Source organism: Egretta garzetta, unplaced genomic scaffold (genome assembly GCF_000687185.1).
Source record: "Egretta garzetta isolate BGI_Z169 unplaced genomic scaffold, ASM68718v1 scaffold46, whole genome shotgun sequence".
In the NCBI taxonomy this organism is placed as follows: Eukaryota; Metazoa; Chordata; class Aves; order Pelecaniformes; family Ardeidae; genus Egretta; species Egretta garzetta.
The window spans coordinates 5,412,099-5,432,063 of NW_009260268.1; the positions used below are offsets into that span (position 1 = coordinate 5,412,099).

General features: G+C 36.3%; 1 protein-coding gene across 2 annotated transcripts in view; it reads right to left on the reverse strand.

Annotated features, from left to right (window-relative positions):
- Positions 1–19,965, reverse strand: part of FAT1 (FAT atypical cadherin 1) — a 102,137-nt gene that overhangs the window by 46,646 nt on the left and 35,526 nt on the right. For both annotated transcript variants that reach the window (XM_035897794.1, XM_009642424.2), the window contains exons 3-5: positions 6,878–6,939; positions 1,741–2,070; positions 993–1,203 (exon numbers count right to left, since the gene is read on the reverse strand). In XM_035897794.1, the coding sequence (XP_035753687.1) occupies positions 993–1,203; positions 1,741–2,070; positions 6,878–6,939 (603 nt within the window). The remainder of the gene's footprint in view (positions 1–992; positions 1,204–1,740; positions 2,071–6,877; positions 6,940–19,965) is intronic.

Here is a 19,965-nt window from a genome sequence, read left to right on the forward strand (position 1 = left end):
TATTCCTGCTACATATATCAGTTTACAAACTTTGTTTTTAACTGCTGCTGTTCTCAGAATCCCTTGGGAAGTAGATACCATTAAATGACCTTAAAAATAATTCAATTTTAAATAATTAAAAAAATGCTTTCCCCAATAACTTAAAACCATAATCACTGCTAAAATTTTCAGCACTAACCAAGATGAAAAGGATCCTTCTCTCTCTTGTGAATTGATAGGGGTATCTTACGACCAGAAACAGTTCACTACAAGATACCTCTCCTGAAACAAGGCTGTGCTATTTTCCTTGATTCGGAAGCATGTAACACAGGACAGAACATGTTTTTACTATCAGCTATACAGTGGACACTCTGTGTGTTTCTAGTGCTCATAAGGTCTAGTGAATAAGTCTAACATTGAAAAGTACTATTCATTTTGTCACCACAGCAATCAATGTATAGTCATATTCCTGATTAGAACTGCCCTTCCAGTGGTAGAGGCTAAGGTATGATATAGTAGTAAGAATATATACAGGAAGAAGTTAGCTGGGGTTAGGAACACTGCAAGCTTTCCTTTTAGTATTGAATCAAGGGACAGCAAACTGAGAAGCAGCGCACAGGACAAGAAATCAATGTGAACAGTGTAATCTCTCTTTGGCTCTACTATTCCTATTTGCAGAGAAATAGCATTTTATTTCTTTCCCTATTCTACAAGATTGATTTGATTAGTTTTAATTTCACTGACACAATACTCATAAGCCATTTCCAAAACTGCAACACAGCAAATCTTTTGCAATGTAATTTTAATCTTTGATATATAGTGGCATTGATAAAAATTTAAGTTATTCTGATTTATTATGAAATAAGGGAAAAAATATGCATCTACAGCTAAAGAATGCCAAAACCTTGCATTATTTAGAAGAGTGATTAAGAAACCAAACTGCAATGAGCCCTCCAGTATCTCAGACTCCACACATTTGCTTCTAATAATAAAAGCCCTTAAGGCATCCTTACCCGTTATGTCAAACCAAATCTGGGTTCCAAGAGGTTCAACAGCTATTACGCCAATCATGTGAGCAACTGGGTCACTTTCCATCACCGTAAAAGAAAAAAATGCTTCCTCAAAATAAATGGGCTCTGTGGGTGGGACAGGCTTTGGAATCCATTCTATGTGAAGACGTGTAGTTGATGATTTTTGTGGACGACCATTATCTACAGCTTTAATCTGTGAAACAGACACATCTTTTAGGCTACAGGATCACATAAATCATTATGTCACATAAATGGAAAAGTAGTAATAAGCTCCAAGCACGTTTGCTTGTGTGAGATATATCCAGAAAGGTTAAGTGTCTCTCAAAGTGCCACTTGCCCTTCATTATCTGGGCAGCAAATGGAGAAAAAGTATGCAGCACCTGATAGTAGCACAAACTGTTACCATAAATTCACTTTTATTTTGTTTTCTTCCTGAAAGAGAGTCAAACTGATTGCTTATGTTCCCTCATCCTGTTCATTATCTGTCAAGTACTAGAAAAGAACAGCAGCAGCTTGAATCACTTTCTCAATAAAAACATCTGAAATCATCTTTTTAAAAAAACCAAACAACACAAAACAAGCAAACCCACAAAACAATACTTCTGGCTTTGTTGAAGCTTTCTTCCTTCAGATACTGCAGTCACTCACCTGCCAGCTACTGAATAAGAAGTGATGAGAATACAGATAAAAGAACACTTCATGTATTCATGATTACAAGATTTTGACTCACTGAGAGGATATCATAGTCCTTTGCTGCAGAAAACTTCTTTGATGAAACCACTCCAGTTTTCGGTTCTATAAAGAATTTGCCATGTTCATCACCATCTTCAATGCTGTAAGAGATCTCTGCATTGGGGCCTTCATCTTTATCTGCAGCAATAACTCGATAGATCGGCTCTCTCCTAGCAGTTCTCTCTCGTTCCGGCTTACCACGCTCTGGAAGCTGGATTTTGTAGAACTTTTGCAAGAACTGAGGCTTGTTGTCATTCTCATCTAAGACCTTCACAATCACCCGTGCAACTGATGATTTTGCAGGTATACCATTGTCTGTTACCGTTACCTGTTTTTATTAAAGAGGATATGGTTAGCGCTCAATTCAAACACACTCTCTCCAACAATGCTCTTTCTAAACCAGATTTTCCCCCAACTGCAAACTAATTCCCTAACTTCAGCTACTTAAAGCCCATTGTGTAAAACTATTTGGTGAATATTTACAAAAGGCACTACAAAAGTTTATTCAGCTACTATCTTAACATTTTGATGCTTGATGTATGTATGGCATGTAGGAATTGATAGATATGTATTAAATCTATTTCACTATTTTGCAGCATCGTAACTGGAATATTAACTTGAGTACAGGAACCAGTATAGTATCTCTGATAACAGCTTCACTGTGATAATATCTTAATATATTTTCAGCCTAGTGTTTCCTTGCAACTTTTCAATTTCGTAATTTTATTTTCACACCTTAAAAGATGCAATTCATAAGAATATAAGTTTCAGAATTTGACAGGCCTATGCACTAAAAATCCCCTTTATTTTAAAACATAAAACCACTATCTTGTTTGAAGAAGCTTAAAAAATTGCTTTTTAAGGAAGACACACAACAATCTATTTCCATGGACTAAATTAAATGGGAAATTACACCCAGTCTGCTCTTCCAGCAATAGTCACAATTTCTACTAAAAAGCCAGGAAATGAGTATGAAATCTTCTGCAATATTAATTCTAGGACTGATCTGATGTTATTGGCATGGCTAGTGAACAAAATGTAATAAAAGTAAGAATTATGATCATTTGAAGTCAGAAAACAGAAAAAAAAATCCTTATTTACTGGAAAAGGAACAAACTGATGGAAAACTTAGTTCATTTATAGGAATCTTACCTTATTACCTTAAACCTTACCTGTTTAATGCCTTATTGGTTAATAAGGGGTTAAGTACGAGCATATGTAAATTACTTTAGCATCTATTTCAAAGAAGAAAATGATAGGGAGGTTATATTCCTGCTTCCTGTTAGAAGAGCCCCATCATTTTCTGGCTGCACCCTGCCATCCACATAAAAGCTACTGGGCTCAGACAGACGCCAGGCGTTTTCAGGGGAGAGTTTAGCTGCTTTTACATAAAGCATTTAAAACAAATACAATTTTTTCACTGATAACAGTATTACCTGACCTCTAGCAGTTTGGCTAAATCTCAGTTCCTGAGGGTGATGTTTTCCAAAAAATTGGCATTAAAGACACAAGGTAAAGACATTTTTTTCTTTGTCAATCTATCATGTTCTTTTCCTTACTTTCCCTTTGCTGTTGCGTTGTTTTTGGATTTAGCTGTAGAATTTTTATCGTTGTCTCTCATTTTAAGAACAATTTTATGAACTGGTGCAGCACTCTGGCTCAGCCTTTCTATGGTCTCCCCTTCGTTTTCTTTTTTCCTCCTTTAAAATCACCTTCCTTGACTTAATTCACCTTCCTTATTTTTACACAGAAACTGCACAGGGTCTGATGGTCACCTATGCCAGCTCTGCTGTAACTAGAGGAAATTGGTAAACTGAGATATGCTCATCTAATTCTGCCAGATACTTGTCAAATCTGTAGAGGAATGCCAAAAAAATAAAAAAAAACAACAAAGACCAAACACCCAATGTTTCTAACAAATTGTGTGGGAAATGCGTTACACACTGCCATTTCATTTTTGTTTTGAGTTTGCAAGGAAAATGCAAGTCTTTGCTGGGATGAAGCTCCGTACAGAAGTCAGTCACTACAGCAGCACTGGGAAAAAAAACATTATAGGGAAGATACGTGGTTGGACTTGATGATCTTAAAGGTCTTTTCCAACCTAAATGATTCTATGATTGTAAGATCAGTGCTGTGGAGGGTGTTAAACAAAAACAACTCCCCTTAACCCAAACAAAAAACCCTACACAGCAATGATATACAATATTCCAGTTCCAACAAGCCCACCCCAATTTGGGGAGAACAAGTGTTTTTCTTCAAGAATGTGGGTGGTAAATTCCTTCACCGATTCTTAGGATGCCCTGGAAAACATGACTATGGAAAAACATAAGGATTGAAGGATAACATGAATAGAAAATAATGAAAAGAATACTAATGGAAGACTAGAATTGAAGCCCTGATGAAAAAATGAATTTACATTGACATGGATGAGGATATGATCAGATATGCTTTTTTTTTTGCCCTTTCTCATCTGTTTTAGGAAAAAAATATGGAAGTACAAATGAAACATGGTATAACTTGCAAGACGAAGGAAATGAAAAAGTGTGAGTAAAGTGATTAACCACAAGAACATGAAATGCAATATGAAATGCAAATATTGATGCTCATCTCTAACAGATGGTAGGATTTCCACATATATAAATATCTGTTCCTTTTAGTACTTGTAATGGAACACCACCACGTATCTTTCAGTTCACAAAAAAACCAACCTCAAAACAAAAGACATCCCAAAGAGGAAATTCCAGGGGGTACAGAATAACTTGTTGGTTAGCATAAAATTGGCATTGCCCTGAGCCAAGCAGAAAAAAATGGCAAATTTGAGGAAAATCAAGCTTAATTTGAAGGCAACATCAGTTTTGAAGGCATTACTGACATAACAAACAGAATACTAAGATACAAGAGAATAACGTGAAGCTAACCTAAAATAATTGCATAAAAAAGTGCCATTTGGCACTCAGAAAATAGTCACAAGTTGGGAAGAAAAGAATGGGGCATATTAATTACTATTATGTAAGCAGGAGTGCAATCAAGGATCAAATTTAATAGCAAACAAGGAATGAACCCACCAACCCATCTGGTCAACATTTCAATGCTCAATTAATTAGCCAGATGCTCAGCACTTGGCTCATAATATTGCCCACCATTCTGTGCATTTCTGGGTTTCCTTCCAACCTATTTTCAAAGGTGTCAACATAAAACTAACAAATGGGAAAACTGCTACTTTGGCCCGTGCTGTCTGTCATTCTTGCTCTATAGCTAAGAGTTTTTCTGTTGAATACTTCACAGACTTTTATTTAAAACTTTGACAACCAGCTAGGATTCAAAATGAAGAAAGAATGAAGAATTATAAATGATACCAGCAGGCAATAACCGATATTCCAAACGAAAGAGCAATCAGCTTAGTGTGCTATCTTTATAGAGAATGCTGAAAACAGGAGGATTTACGTCCCATTGTGTGATACTGTAGGCTTAAAAAAAACTTTCCGAGTTCTGTACATGTTATCTTGTAATAACTTAGGTTAAGTTAGCAGGCATGACTGCTAGCACACAACTGCCCATAACATTACACTGCTAGTGTGACCTCTGGCAGAAGTTTTGGCCCAGAACAAGTAGCACACTCCCACACATTGCCTAGCTGCAGCCTGAGAATTCACACAATTCAGGCAACTTGGACATGGCCACCCTGTTCCAGGGATAAGGTATAAGCAATCAAAGCCTTACTGTGCCAGGTGGCTTCAGGGTCAGAGAACAATCCACAGCTCGTTTTATTTACTGTATAAATCTAATACAAAAGCCAGCACAATATGTGTAGGAGTAAAAGTCATGAGATACCAATTTTACAACCAATATACATAGCAGTGGTTGAGAAATAACTGACATGAAGTGCCTTGGAAAACTGACACAGGCAGATTTAAAAAGGTAATTTAAAAAGAGAATAATATAGTGACTTTACAATTTACAGGAATAATGTGTCTAGTACTGAACCAGATTTGCCTATTAATTAACTTTGCTATTACTACTACCAGAAACACACTGCAGATGAAATTCTACCCTATTGCTACTTATGTGCAAAGAGTTCTTTCCAAAGCTGACGCAGAAATGAAAATAATGATAAAAATTTGGTCCAACAACTCCATTAATCCAGCTTGCAATGCACCAAAGGGATAGAAAAGGGCCAGGAAGACCATATGTACACTGAAGTTCTGCAAAAGGATAGCTTGTGCTATCAAGGAATACCGTCCACCTCCAAGTCTATGCAGTCCTTTCACTCCTACTAGAAAACCTTTCTACAGATTTCACAAGTTTTGAGGAAGTCCAGACTTGCTTCTCTAGCTTTTGCTGGCTCACATGCAGTTCTTTATCTAACATCCAGGAGGAGAGGCACAATAAAGGTTCCAGATAAATCTTAGTATGTAGTATCACTGTGAATATTAAGTTGTCATTGCAGGTGAAAGACAATGCTGTCACACTGCATGACAACACTGTGAAACTGGAGGACTCTACATGTTTTTCTTTCATGCTGTTTGACAGAGAATGAGAATAGCTATTACATAAATTCCAGGTGATTAATTAAATATAGCTAAATAAAAGAATTATGTCATGAATTTCATCCTCTTGGACTCCAAATCTATAATGTATATTTTGCAAATCATCTACTTATGTGATTGATAAATAAGTTATACAGAAAAAAGGTGTACTCACAATCCATTTGTATTCTCAATGTTAATAAAAGATCCTACGTTGCTTTTTCAGAGGTCTATATTCAGCAAAAGGCAGGCTCAAACAACTATTCCAATAATTATGGGGCGGGGGGGGGAGCGGAAGAACCACACTCCTCCTTTTAACAATCATGCCTTTGTATTGTTTGGAAGAAAATCTTGGTTTACAGATATAAAAACAAAAAATTGCCTTCTATCTGTACCTTAACTCTTTTTTAAGACACAGTCCCAACACACTGGTTTCGTAAGATAGGTAGTTTTGTGCATTGCAATATAATGAACATAGAAGCAAATTACTTCTGAAATCCAGTTCTCTAAATTCTTCATACAGTAATTAAGTATGGTAAACTTAACTCTCTGTAAAAGAGCAATGAACTTATAGTCATTGTTTTTCAGAGAACTAAAGAAATTATTTACCTCCAGTATGTGCTCTCCCTGCTGCTCTCGATCTAGTTTTCTAGATGTGGTTGTAATTAGACCTGTAAACATAAAAGAATAACTCATCAGATCCTTCAAGAAAATAATCTGAATGAATAGGTTAAACCAGTAGTTACTGATATACCTGATCTTAATTTCTTCTTAGGTGGTCTCTGCTATTTTTGCAGAACTTACACTTTCATTAATGGAAGGGGTGAGGGGGTTCCAATCCTTAAAGGCCGTGAAAACATTCTTTGCAATGTGAAAGCTAAGCTGTTGTAGCCCTTAAGACAGACAAAATTCAATTTTCCAACACATCTGTGCATGTCATGCTTCTGACAGGAGTAATGTATGTAACTCTCTCACAAGAAGTCTTGTTTTCAGAGGCTGTTCATACACCTACCTTATTCAAAGGGTGCTTACACACATTATTTGAGTAATTACCAATCTCTTCAGGATAAACATCTGTTTGCCTTTTTAGTGTTAACAACAGAAAAGGATGATCTGAAGAGATGCATTAATGGTGGAAATCAGATCAATTTCTGTGTGTTGGCTTGATTTGGCAATGACAATGAGTCAAACAGTTGCTGTTGGCAACAGCAGAGAATGAGGCCAACTTTTTGATGCATGATGTTAGATTTGTTGCAAGAGTTTGATCCACCTTGGATGCAAGATTAGGAAGGCATGATGAGTTTTACTTTAAGTGGAAAAAATAAAAGAGTAAGAGGTGACAAAGTGAAATCTAAATACAAAAGGATCTTATTTGAATTAATTCTAACAGTAAGTTCAAAATTTTAACTACTGAGTTTTATAAAAAGCAAGCTCAGTCAACTCTCAATTATAGTTGAATGGCTTGCTATGGTGTGGGTTAACCATGCCACAGATGCAGACACAAGGGCTACCTCAGTTTCTTTGCTGCACAAAAGCCATTAACCTGACTGCAGATACAAGTTGGCCCCACAAACACCATCGCTGTGTGCACATGGTGCTGAGCTTCTGCTAGTAAATCCTACTAGATCCAATTTGGCTTTTCATGGAGCAAACACCAACGTTTGGATTGTTCAACTCAAGACACTACTGGCCAAAGCATCCCATATTCTCTGTAGTAGGAATCCAGTATATGCTAGATACAGAAGTTGCTGTAATGTCATGAGACCTTTTACCCAGCTATCCCAGCTTTTTACAGTGACAGGAAAGCACTGCCATCTTGGTCCTTAATCGTCAAACTGAAAAACAGGGAAGCAATTTCCCAATTAAGGACAAAATAGAGATCAAAACACAGGCCACATACTTCACATTCCTTTTTCTAACTATAGCATAAGCTTTTTATTAGTAAGACCTCTTACAAGCAAAATTAAAATCCATTTATAAAGTTTTCAAGGTTGATCTGCTACAGCAAAAAAGCCTTCAATTTTGTCTCACAGTTGACAAAAATGGAGTGTGTAAGTAAGAAGAGCAATAAAGATTCAATTTCACTTAAAAGAGAAAGGCCAACAGAAACAGAATTATGTATCACCAGTGTATAGCTACTCAATGCTCCTGTCAAAACAGAGTTGTAGTCTACATATACCAACAAAATAGACAGCCTGTACTAAATAATATGAACAATACCTATATAAGGCAATATTACAGCTGTCAAATGTTCAAACAACTATTCTTCAAAAAATAGACAGTGCAAATAATGGCTGTTTCAATTATGGTCAAATCTGCCCTTGTTTTTCCAGCAATCTGGTTTGCCATTCTATCAAATCCATTATATATACCTAGTATTCCAGATAAAGATCTATCATCTTCTCCTACTTTGTCTCTTTACGTTTTTACAACACATAGAAGATATGTGTGTTATTGTTAGTATACATCTTAGTTGTATTATGAAGTAATTGCCCTTAATTACAAAGAAAGTGGGAATGAAAATTGAAAAAACAAGGAGAAAACGTTGCATTAGCACTGTAAACTTTAGGGCGGCTGGGGAAGAGAGGAAGAAAAAAGGATGTGACAATTCTGCATTAACCTCATTGAGTTAGTATCTCCCCATAGAGATAAGCAGGGCTGTGAACAATGACAACTGAAAATATTTATTGTCACATATTCTAAACAAAGCTTTCTCCTAATTTCCTGGCTGAGACTGGTCAAGCCACACCTTTTCTTTTCACAGGCTCTATGGGGAGCAGTACAGAACTGTTAACTGGAAAGGAACAAATGGCAGAGCAGATGCCCCATCTGCTTCCCTCAAGCAAAGGGCCTTGTAGGTGACTTCAAGAAACACAAGCTCTCCTAAACACCTCTTTTTATTGATTACCTCTGGAGAAAGCCAGCACAAGCCCTCCCATGAAGCATTAATCCCCTGAGACTCACCACAGCTGCAAGGGGAAAGGGTAAATTTCAGCATAGCCACTAAAGGAGTTGGCTGTTGAATAGCTGGGTCGAGGATGGGGAGGATCTCAAAAAGCACAGGAAGAATAAAGTAATTGCAGCAGAAATATCTCATTACGCTTGCATTTCTCTGAATATTCAATATTCAGTCTACACCTCTTACGACATTAGATTCCATCTCTCACAGCAGCAGCAAGTAGAGAATTGCTAACACATGAGAGCAGAAAGATGGCACCTTTCAACAGTTTCCCAGCCACTTTCCCCCCCACCACTTTTGCTGCAAGCACTCCAGACAGAATTCTATCATGTACCACTACTCTACATACTACAGTTTGTTAAAGTCTAATTGCAGATATAATTTATGTTAATGAAGCTGGTCAATAAAACTCAAAGGGGTAAGAAGAAAAATACCCAGTAAGAACAAAATGTATATGCTTTCATCTGTTAAAACTTCCAGTCTTTTCAACCAAGCATGCCACACTTCTGTTAAAACACTTCAGACCAATAACAGAAGGGTTTAGTCTTCACCATATATATCCTGTATATTCAGCAGAAACTAATGCCAACAAAGGAAATGTAACACTTCTGGATTTAGAATCACACGCACATGCATGACATTCTTTTTCTTTAACTCTTTACTGGTAGCCACTTTCCTAAGTGAAAATTTCACTTCAGTGAAGTGTTTCACTACAGCTTAAGACCTAAAAGGTTTGATTACGGCAATCACTAAGTTTTTCCATTTCTTCCAAGTTTTTGTATATTATAAAATTCTTAATGCTGCACTGACAGATTTCATCAGCTGTTAAAGAGCTTTTCTAAATTAAGGCCATTATAATAAGGTCGAGTGTTCCTATGCAGTGTGGCTTTTGTGACTGCCCATTAAGATGGCTGGGGAGACTCTTTGGACCTAATATAAGTCAGCTCCCCGCAACAAGAGCCACCTGCTCTTTCTACTGAAAACAAAAGTTCTCCAACTTTTTAGATTGAGCTCCCTCTATTTTCTGTAACAGTTTGGAGATCTCCTTTCTATGCCCCTCCCTCTACACAAATAAATGAACAGCCACACCTTTGCATACACGACATCCTCACAGAAGTGACAAGTAGAAGATTATTTCAATTAATCTCTGAAGAAGCCTGTAACATAATCAGTTTTGAAATCCTTATTATGAGGTGGGGAGAATCTGTTCACTGCTGAATGAGAGAAATGACAGCCTGGGTGAGAAACAGATCACTGCATTCATTTTCGAAGCAAAACTGACTCACAGAGCATCATTTTGCAATCATATTTTCCTGTTTTCCTTCTACCTCCTCTTATCACTCCCCCCCTGCCCAAACAACAGGAACACTGAGCTCCAGTAATTCACATCACTGACTATTATTCCACCTGGAAATCAATGCACACTATGGCAAGATGGGTTAAGCATGCTTGGGAAAACACAAGTTTATAACAAACATTTCTAAGATAATGATGAGCAAATGGTATCTCTAGCAGAATTGGTGCAATTTTTCTATTCAGTAATGTTTCAAAACTCACCTCATCAGAAACGTTTTCATAACAGCAGCTTAATAATTTAGAAAGACTCTGGATAAACCACAGCTGTTCTGCTTCACTAGCTGGAGAGGTACTATAATGAACTGAAACTAACTGTAAACACCCGTAACAAAAACAAAACAAAACCCCCAATACAATCGTATTCTCCCTTCCTCCCTCCTTTGAGTTTACATTCTGGGGATATCTGCTGTCTCTTGGAGGTCTACTGAAAAATCAACAGTTACAACTGTATTCAAATAAAATTTACTTCAGATTTCTATTCTAAACAGTATTAAAACAAATGGACAAAAATGCAACTACAGCATTCAATTGCATAAATACAAATAAAACTGCCACATTTGGAACAGAAAATAGTACAAAGGAGCTGACACTAGTGGTGATTTATTTTATCCAATATAAGCTCTCATCTCAGTGCCCAGTTACATCATGTTATCTCTGTATCTGAAAAATACCATATCAACAACTTCCGTTCAACGCTGAAATGGCAATCTCTTTAAAAAAACACAGAACATCAGGTGAGCACCATGTTAAGAATGTTAATTCCACGCTATTAGCTATCTTTATGGCATGGATGATCTCAGCAATGAAAGAAGTAACATCAGAAAAAGTAGTCTTTGCAAGGGGAGGAGGAGGGCTCAAAATTTTTGTCTTGCTGCGTATACATCATGCATTTCCTACTACAGGCATACCTATAAACACATGCATTTGCACACAGACTTTCCAACTGCACATTCTGCTTGAGATGATGAAGGTTCTGGAGCTAGATGGGAGTTATGGCTGTTAGCCAGGGCTAACCCACCACAGTCCAGGAGACTAAAGCAGATGCCACATCTACTAAGCTACCTCCAATGAGTTTGAACTGATAGGCTGGACTTAAATGTAGTGTATGAAAAGAAACACAGTTTTTCTGATCTTTGAATGCACTGGCACTGAAGGTCTAAGGAAATACGGAAAGCAGCTACAACATTTTTTATCACCAACTTCAACAAATACAAGACATTGGAATTAAATGTAACAGAGGTCATATTTTGTTGATGAGATTTTTGCCTTCTGTGTTGAACACAAACCATAACCAGTCAGCAAAAATGGTTTCTCTGGACTGCATTAGTGCAACTCAATCAGTTTAAAGCTTTAGATCAGTTTACTTATAACGTATTATTATTTAAGCTCTCATTCCCCTATTTCAACCTCAAAAATGACAAATTGCTAATGAATGTTAAAAACCATTACCTTGGCATTTTCTTTACAAGGTCTTAACTTACTTTACAATCAGTGACCATCAGAAAGGGCCCACATTTCCTTTCTAAAGATGTTGAGATATGCTTTTTGGCAAGACTGTAGCCAATCTTGTCTTAGCCAAGACAAGGCTTCACAACCAAACTAAATAAACATGTTAATAAAAACAGGTCAATGAAAAGTAATAGCAGAGGGATTTAAGAACAGATTTCAGCTTTGCAGCTGACAAAATATAAACTCCATGTCTTACCACTCACGTACAGTTGATGATTATAAGCTAGACAGTTTGCCATTGTAATCTATCACCATGAAAGCAGGCTCCTGAGTTAAAAAAACAACAAGACCATAGACCTAACCAGCTATTATACTGGAGAAAACATATAAAAGAACTGAACAGCTTTGGTTCACGTAGTCCTAAAGATAGTTCCTTAGCAATTTGACTTGCTTTTCATTCCTAAACTTTTCCTTGTCCTAAGCACCTTAATAGCTCTCAGTAAAACCAGCAACAGAATTGTCACCAGTAATTTTCAAGTGCTGAAAATATGACTGTAAACATACAGTCTTAAAAGAAACTAGCAATATCGTTTACAAGCACATTAAATGGCTGCAAATGCCTCTTCTGCTCAAGTAAAAAAAAAAAAAAATTAAAAGCAGTCATTTCTGTTCTTTCGATAAAGGTTGTAAAAATGATACCACTTTTCAAGAGAAATAGAGCGCCCAGGTTCCTCTTTCCACTCTCTTAGCTGAGTACTATATCCATTAGCTAGAGAGTTATGTTGTTGCTTGCTTGTTCTCTCTGGCCTCTTCGGTCTTACCTATTTTGCTATACTGTTGTTTAGGTGGAACAAAGATCACCTCTGCCTAGCACAGCTTACAGCCTGTGGCTGACCAGACTTTTCTAGGCAGTTTAAATCCACTTTTGGGGCTAAAGGAGTAGTTTTCCACTTCACATATGAACTTTCTGATCAGGGTATTTTACAAAAATTAGTTATACTACCCTATAAATAGATAGCTTTAGAATAATTAAAAGGGAGACCTGCTGCAGTACACTGCTGAAATCAGTGTTCCATTTCTGTTAGGTATATCATGATTGCACTCAACTAGTGCAGTTTTTCACAGCTTTGGTGCTTTTCCCCCTTCAATTCCCACCTGCAGCAGTTCAGGCAAAAGCCAGCAGGACATTCCCCCACAGTGTACAGGCACCTAGGTAAACTCCAGGCTGAAAGTCCAGAATGCTTTATAGAACTACACGCTCTATTTGCTCTTCAGATCACTTTTTCTTTTTATTCAGGGACTTCCTTATTCCTGTTTCAGATGCTGATGCTCTGGATTTCATCCACAAAAAACATTTTTTGCACATCTATACCAGCTGAATAAATAAATGTCTTGCCCTTTAAATGGTACTCCATGAAAAGTAAAGTAATAATTGAAATCTCAGTCCTACCCAAGTCAGGATTGCATCAAATAAGGGATAATCAGCCCAGTCCACAGGGGCGTGTTTGTGTCAGCACATTAGACGTTTACTGAAGTACAGTAATATCAGTGTTTATGAGTTTGCTACCTGTTGCCAAGACAGACTGTAAACTTTGTATATATAGGGTCAAAAAGTAATTTATTTAATCCTATGGCTGATATTTCATACCACCAGTCACGATGTTAATCAGTAACCAGGCAATGTAACTACTCAGTCCTACTACTACAAAGTGTAAGTGCAAGGTGCACATCTGAAGTTGACTCACTTCCCTGAACTATTTTAACAGCATCCAGATACCAAGACCTGGAATTTGCTGACCAGAGTACTCATTAATAATTTTACTGATTGCAAGCAGGGAGCAAAGACAAGCAATTCACCAAAGATTATTAAGTATGGTATAAGGAGGAAAAAACACTGTACATAAACAACTGAGACATCCAATCCAATAAACAGGCTGTGAGGCTTCAATTTCAAGTAGATTTCAAATGAAGTATAAAAATCTGTGTTTAGTGATCATATAATTACAGAAAACTACTCAAATATATCCTACAAAAGGAAACCATATAGTTTTGTACACTCTAATTAGTCACAGAGTACGTTATTTTCAGTCTGGATTTACTAAGACAGTGTTGTAACTGCTTCTGCAGTAATTCTTTTTCTGGTAAAACTATTTGGGGAATAATGAAAAGAAATATATAAATAATCACACACCCCTAAACAGCTATACTAGAAAAATAAACCTAAGTCTAATATCCTGCATTCTAAGTACTTGAAAGCATTTAGGATGTGTCCAGTTTCATTGTCAATCATATTATTTTGGTAATTTGTTTCTCACACATAACGACACAAAAATCAGAACTGTAAGTCATAAGTAGTATAAGATGAAATCACAAAAATAAAGGTACTTAATAAATAATAAAAAATAGCTAAAATAATTTTGAACGGAAAATAAAACCAACAAAGCCCAAGTATGATTATTGGAAGGAAACTAGTAAATGATGATTCCTGTAGAATGAACTTTGATCTTACTATCAACAGAACACTAAATTTTTGTTATCTCTTTGCTTACCTTGCAAAAATACTCTTGCTTTCAGCACCATCTGGTATGCTAGAGCCACACCAATTCAAAGCTCAAATGCCTTCAGTAATTAACTCTAAGTAACCTGATCTTCATCACTTGCCTTTATTATCTCACATTTTGAGACTTACCATCTTCAATAATTAAGTACAGAATTACTGCCATAAAATTTCACATCATCTTGAAAGATCTTTTCAAACCTGACTTAATCTCACTGCATTTATAGTGCTTGAGTAAAGAAAGAAACCCCATACTCCTTTGCAATCTTGGGGTTTTTTTCCCTAAACAAAGAAAATACATTTTTCAGCTTAATGTAGCCAGCACTAAGTTGTTAGTAATGTTTTTAAAAAGACACAATCAGCTGAGAAAAGTATTTAAGTCCAATATTAGAGGACTGAGAGTAGTTTTGAGGTCACTTCCTCTGCCACAGGAGTTTTACAGTTTCACAATTAATCTCCCATTAAACTGTTGCCACACATACATGGATTAAGGAAGACTGACAAATTCACGAAGAAAGAATGTATATAGTCTTTGGAATTTACTCTGTTGGTAAAGTTATTTGTAGTTGGTAAATACTGTCTCTGAAGTGCAAGGTCGTTAAACAAGATTTAATTTTGAACTTTTTGCATTGAGTTAACTGAAAGTATTCATCAACAAGCAGATTTGTAGTTACAGTTAAATAGCAACAACCATAAAGTCAAAGTCTGTGTGCATTGCAACTACACCTCACTACACAACCAAGCTAAACTTTAAAACAGAGATTTAAAAAGTTATTGCAGTGAGTTAAGAATACATTATTTCAAAGAGAAGTATCAGAGCAGATTTGGCTGTTGTCTTGATGTCAAAATTGCTCTTGTGTGATTCAACTGTCTTTACTAAGACTGTTTTTCAGTCACACACCAGTGTTTTGGTTGCAATTACAGCATATAACTAATGACAGCACTGGTTGAGAATGACTGTAAGTAACGTGAGAAATTACTGAACTCTTTTTGGCATTTAATAAAGTTCTACAAACAGTAAAATGTATTATGGGGGAAGAGTAGAAAGTTTGATACTACTTGAATTTTTCTTGGGCAAAGTATAAGAACAGCTGTTTAAACTTTTTGATGTGAAATAAGAAATTAAAATATCTAGTTAAAGTTTTTTAGTATTTAGCATATTATAGTAAGTAAGTATCTTCTGGGAAAACAGTTTCCAAATAATCCTACAGGATGCCACAAAGCTGAACAGAAGTACTACTTTTAAATGGTTTCTCTTGTTATAACAACCTTGGAAACAAAATTGTAGTAAAGGGAGGGTTTTGATCTCAGTTACCTTAGTACATCTAAGACACCATCTACACAAAGACAAATGAGACCACCCACTGGACCTAAATGTGTACAGGTCATTACAAAACATAAGACTTTCATACTTAGATGTAGCTCACAATTCCATTACAACACCATACTAGTATAACTGATGCCACCAAAAAACCCAAAACAAAACAGGGGAGTAAGCAGCCACACAAAATAGAGCTTAATAATAAAAAAGTTCATTTTAATATAGATAAAATTATTAATTCACAAATGACAAGCTGACAATGTTTTATTTAACTAATATTGCATTTTAAAACAAAAATGTGAAAAAATATTTAATGCATTAGATGCATTTTTGTAGAAAATCAATATAAAACTAGCTAACTTATGGACAAAATCCATTCCGTCCAAATTTTGAAGATATGGATTATGGAAGGGGGAAATTCACCTTCCAAATGTTCATCACTGGATTTTTTTGTACATGTTGTCTATATGGTTTATTTCACTGTTTGATTTTATTAATTCAAAGCCTGAGTATTTCCTTAAGAAAGCTTATCAGTTGCAAGAGATGGTTGGTCTTGCTTTGTCAACTTCAGAACTGGCCACCCAATTTGAAAATACAGTCTTCTAAATTTGGAAGTGTAGAAATACAGAAAGTTTTTGAAATACTTGAAAAAGATGAATTAAAAATGTGATTTGGCAGAGGCTTTTTTCAACATTTATCACAGCACTGACACTGGATGTAAAAGTTTTTATCTTGAAGGAACTGAGGCAGGAACCAAGAGCAGCATGTCAGAAAAAACATTGTATGATCTAACACTATGAATAAAAACAATACTTTTTTTTTAACAGAATTGCCTTGTTCCAGTGCTTTCTGTATATGGATAAACGAGGTACATATTAGGACTGTGAGATATTTGAGGTTTCTGGGCAGCCTTAATCCTACAAATAACCTCCTTCGAATTTTATTCAGCTACTCATTTAAATCTTTCACATGAAAGGAAAGTAGAGGCAACAGTAACAACTTTGTTAAGATACAATTGTCTTTACTATCTTCTCTCCTTTGATGTTAAGAATGGTTTAGGAGGATATACATATTTACAATAGTGCAGAGAAAGTTGTTCAAATGACACTAAGAACATCAGGATATTTCCAATACCATTGCAGGCCTTCTTTTGAGGGTCCCTAATTCCCTATACATCTAAATCCTAAAATACTAGTTTCTAAGTGAGAATTTGGAGATGTATACGATGCTGCTGCTTTTTTTTTTTCTCTCCTTTTGTTTTAATTGTGTGCTATTTCCTGCATTTACAAGACAGAATACTACTAGCACAAGTCTGGAATGCACTGCAGTCTTTTATCTACTGATTTAAGGGGAACTGCTTTTGTAACAGAATGATACGTAAAGACCTCCATGCTACACTCATGACAGAGATGATCACATAAATTGCCACCAAAGGTCTTGTCCCAGCTGAAGAATTTTATAGCCGAATCCTAGTTAGCCTTTGTGACTCCACTGTGAATTTTTTAGATAGAAAATTTGTATTACTTCATGTAGAACTATATTTTGCTGGGATTGATCTTTTATTTTCATCGTTAAAAAAATCAAGCCAAGCTAGATGTGAATCAGGGCACTAATTCTGAGTAATCTTTTCTTAATAGGAAATTAATCCATACTGATGGCATATGTGTGTGTGTATACACACGCACACAGAGACAATTCAGAGAGTAGTATCTTTCCTACCAAGGAAGGACTGATATCTTTGAAAGCCATTAATATGGTGGGAAGAGAGTACTACACAAACAGCTCATAACAGTATCTGATCACCAACTCTTCCCAGGCTAGAATTATAATTTTGCATGTTATATATTCTAGCTCAAAGAACACACAGTACAGAGGGAGTCTGTCTCCATCTCCATTTCTGCATCAGAATGTGGGAAAACTGAAAGAAAACCTCACTTTCTTTTAAACTCCCGCTTCACAACATAGATCACGCAGAGTACAGCCTAAAGTTTTTATGTAGTCCCAGGAACAGAAAAAGGAGAAGGGAAGGACCGCTGTGCTTCATGTTTATTTTCCCAGCTCCTACCATTTCTCTTTTTCCAAAGAGATGTAAGACAATAAATAAAATAAATTGTATGTCTATACAAACTTTTGTCTACTCATGTAACCCTCTTTGGTTGCAGGAGTTTAACAAACATTTGGGTTAATTCTGTTCACATTTTCAGTAAAGGAAAAAAAATAATCTGTTCTAGAGACAGTGTAATCAAGTACTTTATTTTCTCTGCATGTGACAGGTAAACAGTTAGGCACATGGCGGCTGTTACCTATGCTTTGAGCTGTGTGACATGAATGAACACTAATTGAGCCTGGCATTGTTTGCCAGCTACAGAAGTAACAAGAACAATTTCAGTGTTTGGGTCTTTATTTAACTTTAAATCACATTAGGGTGCAATGTAGTAATACTGGTTTTATTCAAGTTCTAAAATATTAGGTCAATTGGGATTAAAACCCACAAGTAGTTAAACAACAAAGATTTCCTTTGTTAAAATGAAGCCAATACTACTGTGCGGTCACTGGCCCTTCATTTCCTCACTAAGTAATTCTCCAGTGTTATCGGAAACCCGTGGAAGTTGTTTGCAGCTGTAGCGATTTCCTGTTTCACTTCACTCGCTCTCCAAATCAGACACACACACAATCAAAGATACTGCTTTAAAGGTTACAAATAGTGAAAAATTATAAAATCATGTGATGCAGACGAGTTACTTATGAGCTATTAGCATTTTATAACTTCATAAATCTCTAATGTTTACTAGAGACTACCAAACAGTGAGAGCCACAGACTCAGTGCTACCAAAGTTTTAATCGCACTGGTTGATAGAATAAATTTTTAATATTAAAATAACATTCTATTTTGGGATTGCATATATAAAAATGTCTTTAAACCAGCACTTAATTTGAAGGTTGATGTTAACTTTGCAATGCATGTTTTGAGGTGTGGTATAATTTATGAAACAAAAACTGCTACAAGATCAATTTAGTGTAAGTAATTTTACTATCTCAAGTTTTTGAAAAAGAGCATAGAAAAAAGAAAATAAGAGCAAGTTATGTCAAATTATATTAAATCCTAGACAAATACTTATCTTCAGATTTAGTCACTCAAATGAGGAAATTCCAGAGTCAAGACTGCCACATCATCTCAACTTGACTGTCTTGCATGTGTGCATTAAGATGCACCGACTCAGGCCTCATTGGTAGCACAGGATACAGTATGTTCCAAAATGGGTAATTACTCAATGCTTCTGCTGGAATTCCTTGTGTACTCCTACACCACAGAATTACTAATTTCCTCAAAGGAATGTCCGTGGCATTCTCGTGATAATGCCCAAGTGCTTTATAAATATGAACAAATATATCTTCGCAACATTCCCAAGCAATTTGGTTGTGCAATTATTTCTATTTTATACTTGCAAAACTGAAATATGGAGAAATTAACACTCAAAATTAATTTTATCATTCTCCTGTTCAGGTTATAGATCCAAGTCTAGTTTTTGGAGGCATGCTTGTTTCAGCTGGGATAGAGTTAATTTGTTCCACAGTAGCTGGCATAGTGCTGTGCTTTGGATTTAGAATGAGAATAATGTTGATAACACCCTGATGTTTTAGTTGTTGCTGAGCAGTGCTTCCACAGAGTCAAGGCCTTTTCTGCTTCTCGCATTGTCCCACCAGTGACTAGGCTGGGGGTGCACAAGAAGCCAGGAGGGGACACGGCTGGGACAGCTGACCCCCAACTGACCAAAGGGATATCACAGACCATATGATGTCATGCTCAGTATATAAACTGGGGGAAGAAGAAGGAAGTGGTGGGGGGATGGGGGATATGATGTTCAGAGTGAAGGCGTTTGTCTTCCCAAGCAACTGTTACACATGATGGAGCCCTGCTTCTCTGTCAATGGCTGAACACCTGCCTGCCCATGGGAAGCAGTGAATTAATTCCTTGTTTTGCTTTGCTTGTGTGCATGGCTTTTGCTTTCCCTATTAAACTGTCTTTATCTCAACCCATGAGTTTTCTCACTTTC